The sequence below is a fragment of the Rhipicephalus microplus genome, chromosome 5, assembly GCF_043290135.1.
Source record: "Rhipicephalus microplus isolate Deutch F79 chromosome 5, USDA_Rmic, whole genome shotgun sequence".
NCBI classification, from domain to species: Eukaryota; Metazoa; Arthropoda; class Arachnida; order Ixodida; family Ixodidae; genus Rhipicephalus; species Rhipicephalus microplus.
In genome coordinates this window covers 214,120,427-214,143,026 of record NC_134704.1, presented here as the reverse complement: position 1 = coordinate 214,143,026, position 22,600 = coordinate 214,120,427, and the positions used below count along the sequence as shown (strand labels likewise).

Sequence of the window (22,600 nt, the reverse complement as noted above, 5' to 3'; positions counted from 1 at the left end):
CATTCCGAGTCATCGTCGCTGCTTCCGTCGTCACTGTCTTCAAAAAGTGCACACTCCTCGGTGCTATCAAGCACATTGGATATACCACACTTATTAAAAGAGTGCACAATCAAAGTTCCCGGGTTGTTGTCCCACACTGCAGCCCCTTAGGCGACATCTTTTTCATCCACTCTATAGTCTCGCCCAGATTGAACGTTGGACAATGACTCCACGGCTGGGACAATTTTCCTTTCATAAGCGGCACCGGCTGTTTGGTGCCATTGAGCTATGCCACACACAGACCACTCGAAGTGCAACACGAAATGACAAACAACTTGTCTCGTGCAGGAAGGAAAGCTAAAGAGAGGCTCTCACAATGCGGGCTGCAGAGCTAAAAGTGTGACAGAAGACACATACTTTTGCAGGGCGGTCGTGGGACTAGGCAAAACAAGCAAGTTGCGCTTATTATGACTGTGTGACTCAAGTCCTAGACACTTTTAAGGGGAGATGCGGGTCGAAGACACTTTTTTTTTAATATTCATTCAAGAGCAATGAAACTTGAGGTGCTTATAGAACTTCTTATGCTGATTTCGAATATATAATGAGTTGTCTTGCAAGTTGCATACTTTTAGTTTTGCAACATGACAAAGTGAAAAACTTAAGCCCTTTGCCCCCCCTCTTTTCATACCTAAACTTCATTAATTTTTTACAATTGATAGTTCATAATGTTTTAAATGAAGTGTGGAATGCAAACAACTAAATTGGAAGTCCATACAAAATATGTACTAGACGTGAAAAATTTTAACGTGGGAAGTTCATATTTCTCCCACCCTAGTAAAAGTTTACATAACTTTTTTTTATTATATAAAAAGAATATTGAAACTTAAACAAGATAATTGCATTTCTCGTACTTTGGAAAAAACTTGGGAAAAATTTCATGCAGATCTGAGCACAAGAAGTACCCGAAAAAGGAGGGGCACATTGACAAAAATGGCAAAATTTGAGTTTTGAGAAAAAGAAGTTTTAAAGTCAAAATTGCATGTTTATTTATCAAAGATGTCATTGAATGCGACGAAATTTGTACACAAGAAAGAAAAATCCTCCTTGTAGTGGCCACTGCCATTAAAATCGGCCTAGCTGCTCGTAGCCCATGCCTACAGAGCGCGCCGCCACAACAGCTTTCACGTTGACAGCGTAGCTATCGCGCGAGCTCCCGCTGTCGTATGTTCTCCTCGCGGTCAGTCCGTCACCCGCCACGCTCACGCTGGCCTCCCCGCCTGAAGCTACTCGCCGCGAAGTATATGTCGCCGAAAGAATAGTCTCGGGGCACTCACTGTTTGGGCAGTGAAGTTCGACGAACGACGCAAGTCCTTTCCGCTTGTCGGCCAGTTCCCGGACACGTAATCCCAAATGGCGACACGTCGGACACATTGCACCGCGCACAACAAGCATGTTCAGTGCTGTCACATCAGCAATCAACGAAGACTCGTCGTCCTGTGATTTTTCTTAGTCTTCGAAGAGTCCGATCTTTTTCTGGGAGGCACTCACATATTCGAATGCTGCGGCAAACTCGTCGGGCGCATCGGCGTCATTGCCACTACGTTTTGCGGCAGCAGACGATCTTTTCGTGGTTTGAGTGTTCGGCTTTGATTTGCGCCGGCGTCCTCGAAATTTGTGCGCCGCGTGAAACTTCACAGGCCGGTGACCGCGCTTCCTACGGCTTTCTTCATCCATAACGAATAAGCACTCGAGAAAAGCGTTGTTCAGCTGTGCTGCTCGACGAGACACGGATCCTGCAAGTAGGCTTCACAGCACACACAGGCGTGCAGCGGCCAATGGCGGCTCCCGATCCGTACCACGTGATTTAAAAGCCAGTCGCGGCGCTCGAAAAAGGCGGCAAAAGCGCGCTTCTCTTTATTATTTCTTGCGTTGCAGCAGCGCGGGAAACCGTCGCTATTTGAAGAGTGAGGCTCGGTTCTTCGCCTCATGCGGTCGACAATGGCGAGCAGCGGCGCATTATCAGCGGCAAGGTGCTCGAAGATGACACACTTTCGGCCTTTTGACAGCCACCTTGTGCTCTTCAGACGCAATTTTAAAGCATTTCCAGTTGATTCTCGACATAGATTTTTTTTTTTCAGAATAGTAGAGGTACTAATCTTAACAAAACAGGTGAAAACAAAAAATCGATAATTTTTTAGAAAATTCTCGTTTTTCGACCCGCATCTCCCCTTAAGGCGCTAAAACAAGGGCACAGCTTTACTCATGAGTAGGCGACGGATAACAAGCTTGAATTTTTTATATTCTTTTCACAATTAAGAAAAACCATGCCTGTTGAATGTATCACCCTCGTGTGCAAAAATAATTCTGTCCAAAGGAAGAATGGAAGAAAATTTCATTCTGCCCAAAGGAAGAATGTGAAGAGAGCGATAGCAACTTATAGCTTGTGAATGGCTCTAAATAGGTCCTGCTCTCATGCACTCAAGGAAAGCTTTGAACTTCAGGTTTCTAGACTTGTTTCCATGGGTTTTCCTACATTACATTGATCTGTGTGCAAGGCTTTAATCAAAAAAGTTAGGCATGATGTCAGTGGTGCTTCTCCAGTGAATGACAAAAATAAGCGTCCCATCGTTAATTTCCAACATTCACAAGATATCTCATTCTTCAAAGAATGTTGCTTCTAGACATAACGTACCAGTAATGTTTTCGGCTCCGAAAAAGCTCTTTTGTGTTTATGCTCAAGTGTCATCAACTAGAACTGGTATAGCGCATTACGGGGAAGAAGAAACGGCCGAGCAGACCGACACAAGAGGACAGAGCGCTAACTTCCAACTGAGCTTTATTGTCAAATTGCATCAAATAAGTAGACCGGCGCAAGCATACAAAACCACCCTAACGCAACGACAAGATAACACACAACATCACACCGTCACATGTCACACATTCATAGGCGGTTACTTTGATTAAGGAAGGCCACTTCATGTTCAGATAAACCCAAAGAAGGGGCGCTAATACACGTGCTGCCAGCTCTTGCTATACAATGCGCTTCTATAATTTCCCGAGTTAATTGCGACGGGTGCTTTTTTATCACTTCACACTGGTCAAACATGGGGGTACATCCACAATCGCGACAGTGAATTCCAATGTGGCCCTGGATTGCTTTGTGAGCATTATAATGGTGCTCTTTTAGCCTTTCATTAAGGCATCGCCCCGTTTGGCCGAAATACCACATACCACATGAGAATGGAATCGCGTAAACAACCCCCACTACACACGGCACAAACCGAGTTTTGTGCTTAGTTGCGCAACCAGTGGTGTGTGATTTGAGAGGGTTGACAGCTTTGCAAAGCCGCTGTAACTTATCCGGCGCTGAAAACACCACTTTGACGCTGCATTTCTCCCCTATCTTTTTTTTTCAAGTACGACGAACCAACCCGCCCAATCTTCAACACTCGTGGTCATCAACTAAGAGTCCCGAGTGAAAGAAAGAACACACGAAGAAAAGGCGTTTATGAAATGCTCAACTGGTGTTGTTTCCATCGAGCTGCGGTTGGATCTACATCGACCAGACTGGCCGGTGTATTAATGACCAACCAGGAGAGCCTGTCCCGTCCGTCTTCTCCATCCAACACCGCATGCGAAGAGAGAGAGGAAAAAAAAAAGACAGCTGTCGCTGTGTTGAATGAATGTGTGGTTGAAGGAAAGAGAAAAGGCACTATCTTCTGCAGCCCTTGCCCCTTGCAGGAGCACGGCTCTGCGCCTTGAGGGGGAGGGGGGGTTCTCTCAGGTGCCGGTGCCAGGCTTACCCCTTTCCCGTTCCTTCCACCTAACCCTTCTCTTTTCAACGATACGCGTGAAGAGAGCAAAAAAAAAAAGCTGCCGTGGAGTGTTGGTTTTCTTTCAAATGCCGATCTGCTTCTCTCGGCATGTAGACGCTCCTCCTTTCCAGTCACATGCTGGCCATGCTGCGGCTGCGTAGCACAGAGGCTCCGCTACGCAGTTATTGTTGTCGTCATCTTTAGAAAGTGTCGACGCTGGACATTTCCGCGCCCAACTTCTCTTACCAGGAGACTGCTGAAGCCCAAGTGAAAATGCTTTGCAAGCTGCGTGCGAAATCGATTGACTTGCTGGAGACAAACATGTGCAAACGTGCATCACCAATTACTTCAATTAATAACGGATGTCCTGTGATTTGTGAATAAATGCAAGTCTTCTGAAATTTCCCCCTCGTGCGTTAGCTCAATGCACATGCGCCAGTGCATGGAGAACCCTCCGCTCATTTAGCTTCCATTAATTCGCACTTATTTTATTTTCAACAAATTTTTGGGCCCCTTCGAGTTTGAATTATCAAGATTCGACTGTAGTAATTCAGTCCGTAATTCTGAAGCTTTATATTTGTTAAATACAAATCTGATGGCCTTTCTTTGGATTTGTTCGAGTTTATCAATGTTATGTGTAGTGTACGGTAACCATGCAATGTTAATTTATTCAAGAACTAATCAAATAAGTTTTGTATGCTAAAAGCTTGATGTCAGGTGGCGCAAGACGAAGGTGTCTTCAGGGGAAGAAGAGCTTTTTTAAGGCAGTTGATGTAATGGTGCTAATGTGGGAGTCCCATCTAAGATCGTGTGTAACTAATAAACCGAGATAGTTGTGCTTTTGAACCCGACTTATCTGTATGTTATTTGCGACGTATGCGAACTCAGATATGCGTTCTTTTCTAGTGATTGTTAGGGCAGCCGATTTATTAACGTTAAGGGTCATTTGCCAGTCAGTACACCATTTAAAAACTGAGCCTAGGACTTCATTTAATGTTATGTGATCCTCGAATGAGTTAATTTCTTGATAAGGTATACAATCGTCACCAAACAATCTAATTTTAACACCTAAGTTAGATGGTAGATCATTGATAACAATTAGGAAAAGAACTAGAGCCAGTACGCATTCCTGAGGTACTCCAGATGTAACGCATGAAAGAGTGGATGACTGATGGTGAATTCTTACAAACTGGAAACGGTAGGTAAGATAATCTTGTACCCAGGTGAAGATGGGTCCGTTGCCCAGAGTTGATTCAATTTTAGTCACGAGTTTACTACTTGAGACCCGACCAAAAGCTCTTGAAAAATCTAGTAAAAAAAAGGTGCATTTGTTTTCGGTTATCGACGCTCAGCAATTTGTCATTGATTAGCTCAACAAGCTGGGTTACAGTGTGTAGACCTTTTGGAAGCCGTGTTGATAAGGTGAAAGAAAGCTTTCTTCTTCAAGGTATATAATTATGCTTTTATTCACTGTGTGTTCAAGGAGTTTACTGACTGAGCTGGTTAGAGAGATGGGCTTGTAATTAGAGACTTCAGCTTTGTCACTGAACTTGCGTACTGGAATGAATTTCGTGACTTTCCAGTCTTGTGGTAATCTACAGGTTGATAATGATTTATTAAAAATTAAGCACAGGTATTTGGCTAACCATTCGGCATATCTCTTAGGAATATATTGGGTATATTGTCTGGCCCCCATTTCCTTTTTAGTGCCGATATTGAGTAATAGTCTAAACAAACCAGGTTCAGTTACAACAGGTGTTTCTAAGCGTGTTCGGTTGCATGAGTTAACATGTGAAATGTTTCCATCATTCGTGTTTCCCCCACAAACACTGTTTGCAACACTTGGCGCAGACCACACTGCAAACACTGCTAAGTTTGAGAAGCTTTACAACTTTAAGGTCAGTTTGTTAAAATTGCATGCAGGATGCAGATAGTCCAGTTTATTAGAGAGCTTACATGGCCACCAACGACAATACTGCAATTTTAATAGCAAATGTATAAAAGCTGACCACTGATCAGTTTTCTCGACAGCCGGCGCTCTGTTTGCTACTACTATCAATGTACACTCTGTACTGTTCTAGCTTAAGTTAGAGTTTCTCAGGCACAGGTTCACCCAAATAAACAAATATGCCCTGAGTACTGCCTTCATCACTGTCACGACAACAGAAACAAGGATGGGACCATGAAGCCACACACCGACAAGCTGGCGGATGCGTTGCATCTCCTCCCGCTTGCGCTTCTGCCGTGCGGCCCGATTTTGCTTCTCGATCCAGCGACGCTCTTCACGACTGCAGAAGAAGGAGTGCCCACATCAAAGCTGTCATTAAAATGTGAACTACTCAAAACTTAGAGAAACAGATGCAAGGGAATGGATAATCGTTAAAACATGGAGCTTGCCCATAAATGAAGATATATAGTATATCTGTTCCGAGCTGTCATTCCGATAAAATGAACTTTTTATAATAATCACAATAACACTTCACAATAATGTCAGTGCAAATTGTGCCTTTTAGTGTTTTATAAACTTCATGTCTGCCTACAAAAATCTCATATTCCCTTCAGAATTTTTGGGAATGAAGCTTCGATAGCCAAGTGTTTAACATTTTTCTGAGAATATTAGCACATACAAATACCGCTCATTTTCACGAATAACTGCAATACATCATAAAGCCGAGTTTGCTGCGTTGTCTTTCGCCCTCAAAAAGTGATCAATACTTGAAAAAAAGAAGAACGTACAGAGAAGACAAGTGTAGTGCAATAATGTTCCTTCGTTCTGCCTTTCAGCAATTTTTCTTTCTTTTTTTCCCAAGTGACACGTGTGAAGTGGGCCCACAGCAAACCCTTCTTTACATGAATAACATTGCAGGCACAGGTTCATTGAGTCATTCTGTGAGCAGAGCCATAAACTGGGGAAGCAGACGAAGTTTACCTGCATAACTAACTTGCATGAACGAAAGAAGAAATCTCACACTGCATTTTGGATTTAGCAATGACAACACACTCCAAACGTGCATTTTGGTAGCCTGTGAGAGACATACACGAAGCAGGAGCATAGAAGAGTCATCCTTGCTCGATATTTGTGAACGCATTGTCCAAGCTGAGTATTCATCTCTGCCTGCAAGCACAGTTAGTAATGCATGAGCAGGGTTACACTATCAAACTTACCAGTGCCCGTGTGTCTGATTGGCTTGTTGTAAGCAATAATTGATGATACTGAACAAAGCTGCTCTGCAACACTAATTAGCTTTTTTTTATCAATTCTGAACTAGCATGTCATTATTAAAAGCTTAATAAACATTACTAAGTCTTTACTTTTGTCAACATATGGCCACACAATCTACTTCACAAGCCTTTTTTTTTCCTTCCACAGCCTCCTAGGCTAAGCTATATTCACATGATGTACACGATCACAAACGAATCAGACATGTGACGTGATTTGGATCGCTGACATGTGACATGATTCAAACCAGTTTCAACACAAGAGGAGAGAATTCACACTACGAGAAAGGACTTTGCCGTTTATCCCCGAAGATCCCAACTGCTCTTGGGGCCTTCATCCTTATGCAAATCACTCTGCGTGGACCAAGGTAGGACAGCGTGAACGGGTCATGTATGGTGATGTACACAATCTGTGGGCCGGCGTCCTTTGAGAGGGCACTTAAAGATGTGATGAAGCTAAATATTATCATAGACATGCATGTGTGGTTTATGGCACAAGTGCACCGGTATAGTATTGCCACACAACCTGGCTGAAAGCTCTACAGGAACCTCAATAAAGGAGCAAAACAAGCACTCGAATGCACATGAGGGGCTCCTGCTTGCCAGTACCACAAGATCTGCAAAGGGTGTGTTAGACCCGTTGAACCCCTTTATAAGAGACATGCTCTGGGGAACAATTTTCGTTTTTCATACGGGTTGTCTCTTACGAGCAGGCTACCACATATTAGCCTTGTGCGAATATTCGAAAGAATAGTACAGTATTCAAATTCAATTCGATTCGAATTTAAAATATTGAAAATTTCCAAGTGGTTGCAATAAATGAATAAATGTGCATTAGTCCGCATGTAACTGCCTGTAAAAATGGTTTCACTGCAGTGTAGGGATGCTAAGCCATGAAAGCACCTACCCAAAAATTTTCATTCTGCCGTGAAGCCCCACTAAAAATAGGGGCTCTGCAACTTTTTGAGCCTGGTCAGAAAATGCTGCCAAACGGTAGTCGAGGCTGCCGAGAACACGTGAGTCAAATATTATAGTATAGCATACGGCCTGGAGTGGACAGTAAATTCTCAAAGTCGGTGAAGCTCAAAAATCACTCATCACAGCCATTGGCTGACTTGAGCTTGGCACGCTCGCTGGGGCTGCGGCGAGAGGCCACGACTTGTCTACGCTTACGTGCGCGATCACACTGAAAATATGCGTAATTGAAGAAAAAAAAATAGGAGAGAGAAAAAGTGCTCAAGGTCACAAGGTATGTGTGATGGATTTTCTTTCGCCATGCTATTCCTCCCTGTATAGCTTCCAGTGTTTTCGTTCAGACAAGACAAGAAAAAATGCAATGCGGTGACGTGGAAACAAACCCTTGCCCCACTCAGAAGAACTATATGAAGAAGTGCTCAACGGCCAAGCGAAAATTCACGATGAAGTGCTTGAACTAAAGAAACAGTTCATTGAATTGAAAAATATGGTACATGATTTCATTACAGCACAAAAGGATTCCCAAGAACGCAGCATTCCCAGTGAAAAGGTGGGAAATATGTTACAATCACTGGAACATATTGTAAACTTTCAAAAACAAAAAGCTTACCAACCTCGAAGACCGTTTCGGACGGTCGAATTTGATTATTCACGGTATTCCCGAGTGCCCTAATGAAACTGATGCAACCCTGAGGGAAAAAGTGGTTAAGGAATTATTCACAGAAAAGTTTGGTGTGTGATTCCATCGGACGTATACACCGACTAGGAAAACAAACTGGTAAAAGGCCTATCATCCTCCAAGTTCAAAATTTTAATGAAAAGAAAGTAATATTAGAAAATGCCAAAAAACTGAAAGGATCGACGGTATCTATTTAGAATGATTATTCGCAGTCGACACTTAAGAAACGAAAAATGCTGTGGGACAGTGCTAAGAACAAAAAGCGACAAGGAAAAAAAGTATTTTTAGTACATGACAGGCTTATAGTAGATAAAGATACATTTTATTGGGATGAATTGCAAAACTGGCGAGTAAAAGCAGGATACCGTCAATCTTCCAAGCCGCACTCGTGACCTATTCCAGCACTATGTAACAAACAGTTAAGGCTACTAAATATTAATACCCGAAGCATTGTGAATAAAACTGAAGCGTTCGAAGTGCTTCTGCTGCAACATGATCCACATATTACAGTTGTTACCGAGACTTGGCTACACGAACATTTGCCTAATGACGACGTCTTCCCCCCATCCTATACAGTTTTTTGTAAAGACAGACCCGCTAGGGGAGGAGGGGTGGCTAGATTGGTAAAACAGTGTATCAATGCTGTTTTGTTGGATGATCTTGTTGACATAGAATGCTTATGTATTAGGGCTACATGCTGGAGTCATTGTCTCGTTGTAATTGGGTTGTACAGACCCCCAGACATTACTCCAGAATACCTTAGCACACAGAAAAATTATACGGCCAAATTTGAGAGTAAAAAGGTCTTACTGATTGATGACCTGAACCTACCTGAAGTAGACTGGGAGCGTCTTGATGCCGGCCTTAACACTTCAAAACATGTTAACATAATGTTTGACACCATGCTTATACATGACCTATTGCAGGTAGTTCAGGTACCTACGCGCGTACAGAGGGATTCCACCTCAATATTAGATCTTGTGTTTCTGAACCGCAATTTCTCCGAATATACAATAGAGGTAGGACAAGGTCTTTCTGATCATAGCTATATCTTCACTTCCTTTCCTCTTGTTCCACTAACTGGCCATAAAAACCCGGTATTTCGCTGCTTTAAAGACTTTTCCAGGGCTAATGATGCAGACATAATTGAACACCTAGAAACATGTCTTACAAATTTTGATGACGTAAATGTTAGCGTGCTTTGGACACGATTCAAACAAATGTATCTTTTTTTTTTTTAGATAATTTTGTGCCTTCCAAGCACAAAAAAATTCACAAACAAACGCCATGGATAAATCGCAACATCATTCATATGAAGCGCAAAGTTTAGTGACTGAAAAAAAGCGGGCAACGGCTGATTTGATACATTATGCGCACAACAGTCTCGCTCAAACTGTCCGCAGCTCTAGGGAGTATTACTTTAAAACCTCATTACCTAACTTTATTGCAAATGACCCCAGTAAATTCTGGAGTTTTATGAGTGAAAAGAAAAGACCTGTATCTCAAATATTAATTGATGGAACACACGTCACCGATCAGAGAGACATTGCCCGGCATTTCAATCAATATTTCCAGAGTGTGTTCAACACTCCTGATTTCAACTGTATATCTAATGCTACAGCCTTTTCTTATGCTGAAGCACTGTTTATTTCTTATCCAGGCATAGTGTCTATGTTGCTAAATTTAAAAACTAAGGCATCCTGTGGTCCTGATAACATACCAAACGTATTTCTACGACGATATGCTTTATCTCTGGCAAAGTTTTTGGTTATTATTTTTTGCTGTTCTTTGTTGTCTTCCCAGCTGCCCAGTGACTGGAGGACAGCCCGTGTTGTACCCATCTTTAAAAAGGGGGACCGCTTAGCACTAGGAAATTACCGTCCAATCTCACTAACTTCACAATGCTGTAAAATTACTGAACACATCATAGCTACTAGTATAAACAAGTGTATTGAAGAACGCTCTATATTAACCATGTATCAACATGGTTTTCGAAAAGGATTACGCACCGTAACTCAACTCGTCACACTGTTTCACTCTCCTGCATTAAACATCGATAGACACGGTAGGACAGATATGCTCTTCTTAGATTTCTGCAAAGCCTTCGATAAAGTTCCCCATAGTAAACTCATTTCCTAACTTAGAACAATAGGTATACCCGAAATATTCGTTTGTTGGATTTCTGCGTATTTAAATAATCGCGAACAGTACGTTGATGTAGGGGGCCAATATTCGGACTGTCTTCCGGTCACATCGGGCGAACCACAGGGCAGTGTGTTAGGCCCTTTGCTTTTTCTATTGTATATCAATGATATTGTTGATGTTATTCACCCTAGTGTGGAAATAAGATTGTTTCCAGATGATTGTGTTTTGTTCAAAGAAATACGTTCCACTAATGATTTCAATGATCTGAGCACTAGTCTTTGCAATATATATGAATGGTGCAACAAATGGGGAATGTGTCTCAATGCGAACAAATGTATGTGCCTTCCAGTGACTCGCCAAAAGAATCCACAATCGTATACATACATATTAGGGTCTTCACCACTGCAACAAGTAAACTCCTACAAATACCTTGGTGTGACACTCACTTCCAACTTATCTTGTAATCTCCATATTGATAATGTTTGTTCATCTGCCTTTCGTAAACTATGTCTTCTTAAACATAAACTTCAAAGTGCTCCCACGAAGGTTAAACTACTTTGTTACACAGCCCTTGTGCGGCCAAAACTAGAGTACGCGAGCATAGTATGGGATCCTTATACAAAACGTAATATATACACTCTTGAGCATATTCAAAAAAAAGCTGTTATATTTTTTTTTATTTATTTAAAAATACCTTACAGGCCCTTGTTGCAGGGCATTGTGTAAGGGGGGTTACAAAGGGTGAGTGTCGCGACAAAACCGTAAGGAAACATCAAACTTTGAAAGAACCCAACAAAAAATAACGCGTTATATGTGACTAAAGAGAGAATGTACAAAAAGTCATTTGAAGTTACACATCGGAACATTGCTGGTGGTAGGAGAACAAATATCCGCAATACACTTACTAAAAAACACCTAGCACACACGTAGCCAAAAATATTTTAGAGGAGCGCGCAGAAAGCAATTTGTTAGATTTATATTAAACAAGTAATCCAAGTTAGACTCGCCCTCAGATTCAATGCTAGCCAACAACATTCCCTTACTGCAGGTGCGAAGACAAAAAGCTAGATTAGAATTCCTTGATCAACTTTTGATCAAAAAAATAGCTCTAGAGCCATCCCCATATTTGACACCCCTTAGTAGCCGGCCCACCCGACACCACCAACCAAAGGCCTTGATTCCATATTTTGCACGCACAGACCTACTGAAATATTCGTACTTTCCAAGAACCATATGTGAATGGAACTGTCTAACTAATACATGTGATGAATGAACTAACCTACCAAACAAGCTTCTTCACCTTTTATTGTTTCATTTCGCAATTATTTCATTTGTATGTGTATTACCACCCAGCTTGGACCTCGAGTCAGCAGTATTGAATAAATAAATAAATTGAAGTGTGCAACAATTATGCTCCAAATATAATAAATTTTAAAATGTTACTTATTTTACATGTTATCTCTTGCATCCTACCGAAACTCATATCTCGCTACTCATCAAAATTGTTTAGACCTTCTGTGAACGAAAAAGAAGAAAAACAGACATTTGCATAGTGCACCTATTTCAATTTAAAGAATTATTGTGCAGGTTAGTTTGGTCATGATAAATATTCCTATTTTTTTTATGATATACATAGCATTCGAATTCAGTTCGAAATTATTCGACCAAAATCACTATTTGCTTCGAACCTAAAATTCACTATTCGTGCAAGCCTACCACATATGCATTCTCTTGTCAACCCCTACTTCAGTGTAGGCAATGTATATTCTAATGTAGGTGTCTCCTACAACAATTTATCCGTCCTCTCACAAAAGGGTTCGAGTGTATATTTTTTTTGCCATTATCATCATCATTAGCCTGACTACACCCACTGCAGGACAAAGGCCTCTCCCATGTTTTACCAGTTGATTCGGTCCTGTGCTTGCTGCTGCCATGTTATACCCGCAATCTTCCTCATCTGCCCACCTAACTTTCTGTCTCCCCCACACCCGCTTGCCTTCTCTGGGAATCCAGTCAGTTACCCTTCATGACCAGCGGTTAATCTGCCCACGCAGTCTGTGCTCGGCCCATGTCCATTTCTTATTCTTGATTTCAACTATTATATCCTTAACGCCAGTTTGTTCCCTGATCCACTCTGCTCTCTTCTTGTCTCTCGAGATTACACCTATCATTATCCTTTCCATCGCTCGCTGTGTTGTCCTCAATTTAAGCTGAACCCTCTTTGTAAGCCTCCAGGTTTCTGCTCCATAGGTAAGAACTGGCAAGATGCAGCTAATATACACTTAACTCTTGAGGGATAGTGGCAATCTACCAGTCATGATTTCAGAATGCTTGCCAAATGTCCTCCATCCCATTCTTATTTTTTTTTAGTTACTTCAATATCGTGGTTTGGCTCCAAGGTTACTACCTGTCCCAAGTAGACGTACTCTTTTACAACTTCCAGTGCACTGCTACCTATCTCAAAGTGCTGTTCTGTTCTGATGTTGTTGTACATTAGTTTCGTTTTGTGCAGATTCATTTTAAAACCTACCTTTCCACTCTGTTTGTTTAATACAGTAATCGTGAAATGCAATTCATCCCCTGAATTACTCAGCTATGCAATATCATTGATGAGGCACAGGCGACTAAGGTACTCTTCTTTAACTCGTATCCCTAACTTTCAACCTGCTGAAAACCTCCAGTAAGCACGCGGTAAATAACATTGAAGAGATTGTATGCCCTTGACTTATACTTTTCTTTATTGGTATTCTGTCGCTTTCTTTATAGAGCACTATGGTGGCAGTTGATTTTCTGTAGATTTCTTCCACGATGTTTATGTATGCTTTCTCGGCGTCCTGATTCCACAGTGTTTGCATGACTGCTGATATCTCTCCTGAATCAAATGTGTTATGGCATTTAATGAAGGCTATGTATAGTGGTTGGGTGCATTCTCCATTACCCAATTGATAGTTTGAATGTGGTCGATTGTAAAGTAGCTTGTCCGAAATCCTGCTTAATCCTTTGGTAGATTGAATTCTAATGTCTTAATTCTGTTAGCAATCACCTTTGTAAATACCTTGCATAAGACAGACAGCAAGCATATCAGCCTGTATTTTTTCAAGTTCTTGTCATCCCCTTTTTTATAGATTAAAATGATGCTAGCCTTCTTCCAAGATTATAGTATTCTCCCCATCAGGAGACACATCGTAAGATGGGTGGCTAGTTTTTATAACACAATCTGTCCTCCATCTTTTAACAGATTTGATGTTACCTGATCCTCACCAGCAGCTTTGCCTCTTTGCATTCCCTCCAATGCTTTCCTGACTTCAACTGTCATTACTGGTGGGATGTCATCCGTGATACTGCTTGTTTTTATATTGCGATCATGGTTGTCCCGGCTACTGTACATATCTCTGTAAAACTCCTCCGCTACAATAGCTATTCTATCCATATTGGCAGTTACTTTGCCTTCCATGTCCCTTAAGTGCTTCTGCCTATCCCGAGTTTCCTCTACATTGCTTTGACGCTTTCATCGTTCTTTAGAGCACATTCAATTCTCTCCATGTTATACCTTCTTATATCGAATACTTTATGCTTATTATTCAACTTTGAAAGCTCTGCCAGTTCTATTTTGTTTGTTGTGTTTGAGGCTTTTATGCTTTGAAATTTTTTGATAAGGTTGATTGATTGATTGATTGATCGATTGATTGATTGATTGATTGATTGATTGATTGATTGATTGATTGATTGATTGAACATTTATTATCATTTGTCACATGAGGTTTACAAACACTGATTGGACCCATAGCCTGAGGCTAGTGTAGGGTCCAATGAGAAAAGTAATGGACAGAAGCGGGAAATATCAATTACACATAATACATATGTAGCTATACAGACACTGTAAATATACACATATACTTAGTTCCTGGGACTGGCTTCTTAGTATCCTGGGACTGCTAACCAGTGTCCTGTCTAAGTACCGTACCTCCTACTTCCAATGCACACTCCATAATGATACTCTTCAGATTATCATTCATTGCATCAATGCTAAGACCGGTTTTCTCGATGAGAGCCAAACATCTGTTCTGAAGCAAGACTGAATTCTTGTACTTTCCCTCTCAGCACTAGACCTTTAATTACCCTTTTGCGTATCAGTTTCTGAAAAGCGCACTGAAAACATTCGCTCCAGTGATCTAACTCATCTTAAAATTATCTTAACAAGTGTAGCGTTAGCCCATATGATCTCTGTTTGGTGCCACACGCAACGCATACTTGTGATTAAGCCTTGATCGAGTCACTCGGTGCAGCATTGACCAAATTTTGACTGTGTGCATGACCCCTTATATTGTTGCGTGGTGCAGGGAATTGTGCTACAGCGTATACTTTGGCCGGGTCAGGTCGAACGCCCTCGTGACTGACGACGTGGTGTAGGAAGTTGAGTTCGTTGAAAATAAAATGACATTTTTTCGGATTTAAAGAAAGGCCGGCCGAACGTATGGCTTGGAGGACAGTGAATGAACGGCTGAGATGTTCCTTGAATGTTGCCGAGAATACAATAACATCGTCCAGGTAGAGCAAGCATGTTTGCCACTTCAGGCCTGATAGCCCGATGTCCATGAGAAGCCGAAAAGTGGCTGGCGCCGAGCACAACCCAAAAGGAAGCACCTTAAATTCGTAAAGACTATCCGGCATCACAAAGGCCGTTTTTTCGCGATCTCGCTCGTCGACTTCTACCTGCCAGTAGCCACCTCGTAGGTCCATTGATGAGAAATAGCGCCCATGACGAAGCCGATCAAGCGAATCATCTATGCGAGGCAGTGAATGGACGCCTTTCTTTGTGACTTGGTTTAACTTGCGATAATAAATGCAGAGGCGCAAGCTGCCGTCTTTTTTTTCTCGACCAAAACCATGAGGGATGCCCAAGGACTTTGCGAAGGTTGTATGATGTCATCTTCACGCACATTCTGTACTTGCTTCTGAATCTCCTTGCGTTCTTTTGGAGCCACACGGTAGGGATTCTGTCAAATCGGTCGCGTGTTGTCCTCAGTAATGTTGCAGTGCTTGTTCAATGATGTTTGCTGGACCTTTGACGTGCACGAAAAGCAGTCTTCAATGGTGTATCAGTTCAAGCCAGCGCTTCCTATTAGAGGGCGGCTGCATGGAGCAGATGTCCACTGACAAAGTCATCGATGCAGGGACAGTCACGTTGTCCGGTTGCGAGGCAAAACAATCCCCAGCTCGGTCTACATCGTCGTACAGTGCAGTCCACTTATAACGATATCGAGGAAACCTGAAAATATGATCATTAAAACCAATAATCGTTATATCTGGACTGTCGTAAAGAAATCATCACCGGACGTACTTTTCGTAGCTCCTGCCTCGAATACGGTTTATCCACCAGTGATAGAGGATGTAGATTAAAGGCTTTCAAAAAAAAAAAACTTTATTTTATACTCCGAAGACCATTTGTGGCTTCGGGGCGATGAAGTAGTCTGATATCCGCAGTTGCTTCCGTGGAAGCTTCAGCTTGACAAGCGCAGTTCGCATAGCTTCAAGCTGTTGCGAATACTCTGGTGGCATTCCTCGAGCACACATGAAGTCAACTAGGCCGTCAATTAACAGCAGTGCACTTTGTGCAGTCATCGACGGGGCCGAAGAAGCGCTGTGACTGTTGACCTCGTCGTCACTACTGTCACTGCTGCCGTCGCACAAAGCCAGCTTCTGTCGCGACATCACGTCCGCCACGACTGCCTCGTCGGTGAGTTCCTCGCAGCACGAGGCAGCACTGTCTGCTGTGAGGAAGTCCTCAACCGACGTGACACATTCGCTATTGGTGTCACCAGTAGCGATGTGCTACTGGTCAAGCTACACAGCCTTAAGCTTCGTAGGTGCCATCTTAGCTTAAGCTTAGCTCCGCCCGTGCTGCTCGCGCGATGCGATTGCTGAGAAAGAGAAGGAGAGACTCCAGTTGACGCGGGCGGGACTCTGCACGCAGCTTTGCTTTTCACATTTTTTCTCTCTCTCTCTCTTCTTTATCGCGGGCACGGTGTTTGTCGCAAGGATCCGCAGCGAAGCTTTGCTTTTCGCATTTTTTTTTCTATTTCCGCGTTCTTTGCCGCACTCAGTGCGCCGCGGCAACTCGCCAAGTTCTCTCCAACTTTCGAAATGTGTGGCACGCGCCGTCAGCGCTGTTATGACGGTAAATACGAACTTGCCTATGCTAACTTTTTGTCTGGTTGCGTTCGTTTCAGTGTAACTTATCGATGTGAATGTTACGATTAATCTCGAACTTGCCATCCAAACAGCAAAATTTCCATTGTTGTATCTGATTTCCATTGTTATATCCATTTTTTCCCCCATAGCCCCACTGCAAAAAATGAGACTGTTAAGTCAACCCATCATTATAACCAATATATCGTTACATGTGGTATCTTTATAAGTGGACTGCATTGTAGCAGGCAATCACAGTGACCTTCTGGATTTGACGACGCTTATTGCTGAAGTTTGTGAGGAGCACTTCTGTCTGTCCATCAATAAGCAGCAGCACGCCTCTCGCGATGGAAATGCCTTGCGTAAGCAAAAGCGCAACTATGTGCTCTGCTATCACATCCTTATAGCAAGGCCACCCACAGGATACCGACACAAGACAACAAGATCTCGGTGGGAGCATCACATTGTCAGCTATTCGCAAACGGCCGTGTGATTCGTCACTGCTGTTGTCGACATATGGATGTGCACAAAATGTCACCATACATTGAGAGATGTTGATAACAGCACCATGATCTTGAAGAAAATCCATGCCCAAAATTAGCTCTCTACAGCAGTCTGGCAACAGGACAAAAGTGGCGATGAAGCTGGAATTCCCCATATGAAGGCGAGCGGTGCATTTACCCGTGGTAGTCATCAGCTGACCACCAATGCTCCTTATGTGTTGCCCTGCCACAATGTCTTGACCTTTCGAAGGTGGTCGGTGAGCTCTTGTCGCATGATCAACAAGTCGGCAACAGTGTCCACCAGTGCTGTGACGTGATGTCCGTCTATGGGAACGCTAATATCGGCACGTACAAGTTCATTGGCATTTGTACTTGCCATCGTATTCATCGTTGTTGTCATGTCTCCTTCCAGAGGTAGGGGGAACTTTTCGGTGTCTCAACAATTGGCAACCTTGCCCCCGGAGGTCACAGCAGTTAGTTTCCTTGGTCGGAGAAAATCCGGGACTATTTTGTACCACAGCACGGGTCGCAAGTAAGCCGCCATATTAATAAACTACTTTTCTTATAATTCATTATATTCCTTTGTGTCAAATCTTATACCGTGCCTATATAGAAGTATACCACATATCGAACTAATAAACGTTTTTGGCGAGTTCGATATACCTGGGTTCGACTGTATACCTTTCTGTTAGCAGACGCGGTAGTGCTCGAAAGGACAGTGCAACTGTCCTTACTTACTCAGCGCATGGGTGGTGCAAGCTTTGCCGTATATAGGGTACTAGAGTACACAATATGTGCATAGAGCTATCACAGTGACTGTCATGCAGTAAAAGCAACAACTCTTGTTGACGCTGTCGACACGGGACGGCGCGATGTCGCCGACGGGCAATCTTAGCATCTGGTGAGGCCTTTAAGGCCTTGATAAGGTGTCAGAAGGCACACAGTTGATACATTCGAACAGCTGTGGTCTCTTGTTGACGCTGTCGACATGGGACGGCGCGATGTCGCCGACAGCCAATCTTAGCATCTGGTGAGGCCTCTAAGGCCTTGATAAGGTGTCAGAAGGCACGCAGTTGATACATTCGAACAGCTGTGGTTGTTTTCTGAAGTGGTCAGACACACCAATCATATTTCGGAAGTACGCCTTGTGGACGTATCTCACATATAAACTATATAGCTGAAAAATTGAGCTAGCGTATGAATGAACTAGCCTGCCACTATATGCAAATACTTAGCGAGAGCTCTACTCACGGATATAAACCTTCACAGGAAATAGCAAATAAACTATCACGCGAGATGACAAGTGATGCATGCGCCCCATGACTTCAAGGCATGCACGTTTTGCACAGCTGCCCTCGCATCGCGAGTTCCCTGGCTGATTAGTCAAGGTAAAAGAGCCACAGGAAGCAATTGGCTCTGAAATATACGAGCACACAACCAAAACTGATGGAGAGTACCAATCTTAATGTGACTTGCTACACTCCACTTCTGTTTATTCAAAACAGCAACGTGAAAGCTCTGAAGTTTCGCAATCACAATTTACAGCATTTTTCCGTGTACATTCTAAGTGCACAAACCAGTACCGCGAGCTCAAACCAGTCGTCTCAAAATGACAAGCAGAACGCATAAGCACGTATTGTTGACAAAAAAAAAAAAAAAAGCCCCCACAGAAGTGTGAATGAAACCTGAGTGAGAGATCGCGACGTCCTGCACAATTAACTGTGACTTGTCTACGGCTTAGAGCAGGCATTGAATTGAGCGAACATTGAACCATATGGAAGAAATTTATGTAGCGCGAGGCGAAAAAACGAACACAGGAAAGAATAGACTGAGAAGACAGAGCGCTACTAGCAACATGTTTATTTTCGACCTCCAAGCCGCTTTTAAGCCATAATCGTCAGGCGAGCAAGCAGATAAGCAAGTGTAATTCAGATACATGCGCGACAATGCAATCTACCTACAAGAAAAAACGATAAATAGGAAAACAAAAAAACCTCACAGATAAAATCACGTATCACTGCATATGCAGGAACGCCAGTTCCTTGGGTGACAAGGCAATTGAAGGCTTGCTAATACATACATCTCCAAGAGCATCAATAAGTTCGGCTTCTATGATCAACCGAGTCATCTCATCCTTATGCCGACCAACAATGATTGTACCCTGGAACAAAGGCCGGCAGCCACACGCGTTAATGTGTGCACAAAGCATCAATAGCATCATTAGCTTTTTCCAAGAAGCATGAACGCGAAAAAAGCAGTTTTTTCGCGTTCATGCTTCTTGGAAAAAGCTAATGATGCTATTTCTAAGGTGTTTTTAAAATTATCACTTTTAAAAATTTTACAGACTTCTTAAAATTATCACCGAATCCACGCTTCAGGCACAAGCACAATATGTTTATTGAAGCTCCACCAATGCGAGTCGACTACTTGAAGTATAGCTATCTTCCTCGAGTAATTAAAGAATGGAACATGCTGCCTCATTCGCTGGTTTCCTCTCCTTCCCTTACTGCATTCTTAAACGAGCTCCATACACTTGCCTCTTCAGGTCATTCAGCGTTCTTGAACACTAATCACTAATGCCACACTGTGTACAAGCCAAGTGCATTTCTGATTTTCTTTTTGTCTTCTTTTCTGTTTTTAGATTATCTCTGTAGCAAGTAGCACCCTTCATCCTATTCACGTGAAAACGACCCTTGTAGGGTCAACAGTATTAATAAACAAACAAAGGTGACGCTAGACGAAATAGCGTTCATTGGACATTTGATTTATAGAGGGATTATTCACATTACAGGCATCCGTCTATATCAAAAGACCTGGAGGTTCTTATTACAAAAAAAAAACCACTGAGAAAAGTTTAGGAGGTCACTTGTGTCTCACGAAAAACCAAGCAATGTTTCACCACAAGGCACGAGCAACGAAGCATCACTTCGGTTTTAATTTTCTTTGTCTATTTGAATAGAAACATTTTGTACAACATTTATTACTTTTTATACTCTTCATGGGTCATATATCTTCATAATGTATATTGTGAATTTTTTTTAATATTTTTGCATATATAGTGTCTTTTATTGTACTATTTGCAAGCTGGCAACCAAAAATCACACACTTTTCATATTTTTGTTCATTCCAAAACACTTATTTTTTGGAAAGAGCATTTCATTGTGCAAAATCTGGTATGGTGCAATGCATGCTTTACTTTTTTTCAAACTGGTAAAAATGATCTTCCCAAGACATATGGAAAATTACTATTTTCGTGCGGTAACGAAACAATTTAATAGCACAGGTGAACTTGCCTCACTTGATAAGGTTCTAGCATTAAGCAACGGCAAGTTCAGGCAAAAGTTATAGCACAAGAACAGAACGACGACACAGAGGCAAGAAGGACACGAAGGACACGAGCGTTATCATTAGCGCTCCTGTCCTTTTTGTCTTTGTGTCATCGTTCTGTTCTCGCGCTATAACTATCGTCATGTCATACCAACTAGCCCAAGCTTCCACACTTTTTAATGGCAAGTTCAGGTTCCAATAGTGGCCTGTCTGAACCCAAAGATTCTTAGCACCCCTTGCTGCATCGCAGATTTGACCACCGCTGTGTTGCTTCGCAGCCGCTAGGGACTGACGGCCGAGGGTTAATTGGCTTAACCATGCGTGTGGGTTGCCCTTATCAAGAGCTTATAAATGTGAAACAGGTGAGCACAAGATGAAATGCGTACTTCTCTCCCTTTTCTTTCTCTTCTTCATCCAGGTATGAGTATTCACGCCATGAATCAAAGCTGTACCTGCGAGTCAAGAACATAAACGTAGGAAGGAGTACAGTGACAAATGGATGCTCAGAGGGAATCACATGTCGCGACTAAAAAGAAAAAGCAGGATTCTGTAGGCATTCAATTCAACATGCCCCTTTATAAAATAAAACAACACTTTTTAGAGCTTTAAACTTACCTGATTTGATCTTTAGACATTGCCCCAAAATGGAAAGAACAACATATTGCAGCTCATTTGTACATGCTAAGAAGCCACTTTTAAATATTGATATCTACTTAAATTAAAGCTAGCGAAGTTTTTACTGTATTTACTTAGAAATAAAATACCATATTTACTTGTACGGTATTTTCCCAGCAAAAGATCTCAGCAAAGTTGGGCGTGCGTTTATTATACAGGGCAAATTTTACGAACACTTCTTTGGGATGAGCGAAAAAATGCGGTAATGCAAAAAAAAAATTTGGTCACTCAGTTTTGCACAATTTACACATGCGTACACTGTTTGAAAATAGCTTCTTTGCTGCCCTTCACACGTCTTCCGTAGTTGATGGTGCTATCTTCTGCAAGCTGTCCCCACACCGCTTGCGCACGTCATAAAAGCGTCTCACGGCTATCTTTTCTAGCAATCATTTGACCGCAACAGTGGTATCTACTGTGACCTCTAAGGACGGCCAGAAGTGTGTGCTACGACAAACTTCGCCAACCTCGCACAATGACCGCGCTGCCGCCGTTGACATTAGTAGCAAGTGACCAACATTGCAGCAAGCTATAGAAGCATCAAAACGAATGGTCCTTAACAAGATTAATGACAAAATACGGTCGCCACCCCACAATCCACATGAGAAGTTACTGTAGAAAAGGTAGCTTATATCTTGCGTTCCTTGAAGTATACGCGAATAACAAGCATGCAGAGCAAATTGCAACCGATGCCAGAATTCAGGGTGCTACCATGTTGCGAAAATCGTCTTGATCTTATCTGGGCCACAAGCGATTTTTTTCAGGTTTTCCAAAAACCTGAGACACGATGGTGACGAATGGCCCTTAACGACGGCCATAGCAACAGCCAATCCTGTCGACGTCACTCAAAAGTTGCGTGCAAGTGGTTGAACCATAAAGTTTCATATTTGCAGCAAGCGACCGTCGGTTGGTGAGGGCAGTTTCATGACCTTAGCTTGCTGTGTGCTTGTCACTAGCGATGTCGACACGTCGTTTGTGAACCCCGCTGTGGTGCATAGATAATTAAAAAAGACTGAGGACATGCCGCGCACTGACAAAAAAAAACTGTGAACCATTTCCCCGACGAGTACTCTGAGTGGATGCGAAGCAACAGCGGT

General features: G+C 42.4%; 1 protein-coding gene across 2 annotated transcripts in view; it reads right to left on the bottom strand.

Annotated features, from left to right (window-relative positions):
- Positions 1-22,600, bottom strand: part of LOC119173528 (dnaJ homolog subfamily C member 2) — a 301,565-nt gene that overhangs the window by 175,364 nt on the left and 103,601 nt on the right. For both annotated transcript variants that reach the window (XM_075896473.1, XM_037424336.2), the window contains exons 7-8: positions 21,218-21,283; positions 5,991-6,082 (exon numbers count right to left, since the gene is read on the bottom strand). In XM_075896473.1, coding sequence (XP_075752588.1) covers positions 5,991-6,082; positions 21,218-21,283 — 158 coding nt within the window. The remainder of the gene's footprint in view (positions 1-5,990; positions 6,083-21,217; positions 21,284-22,600) is intronic.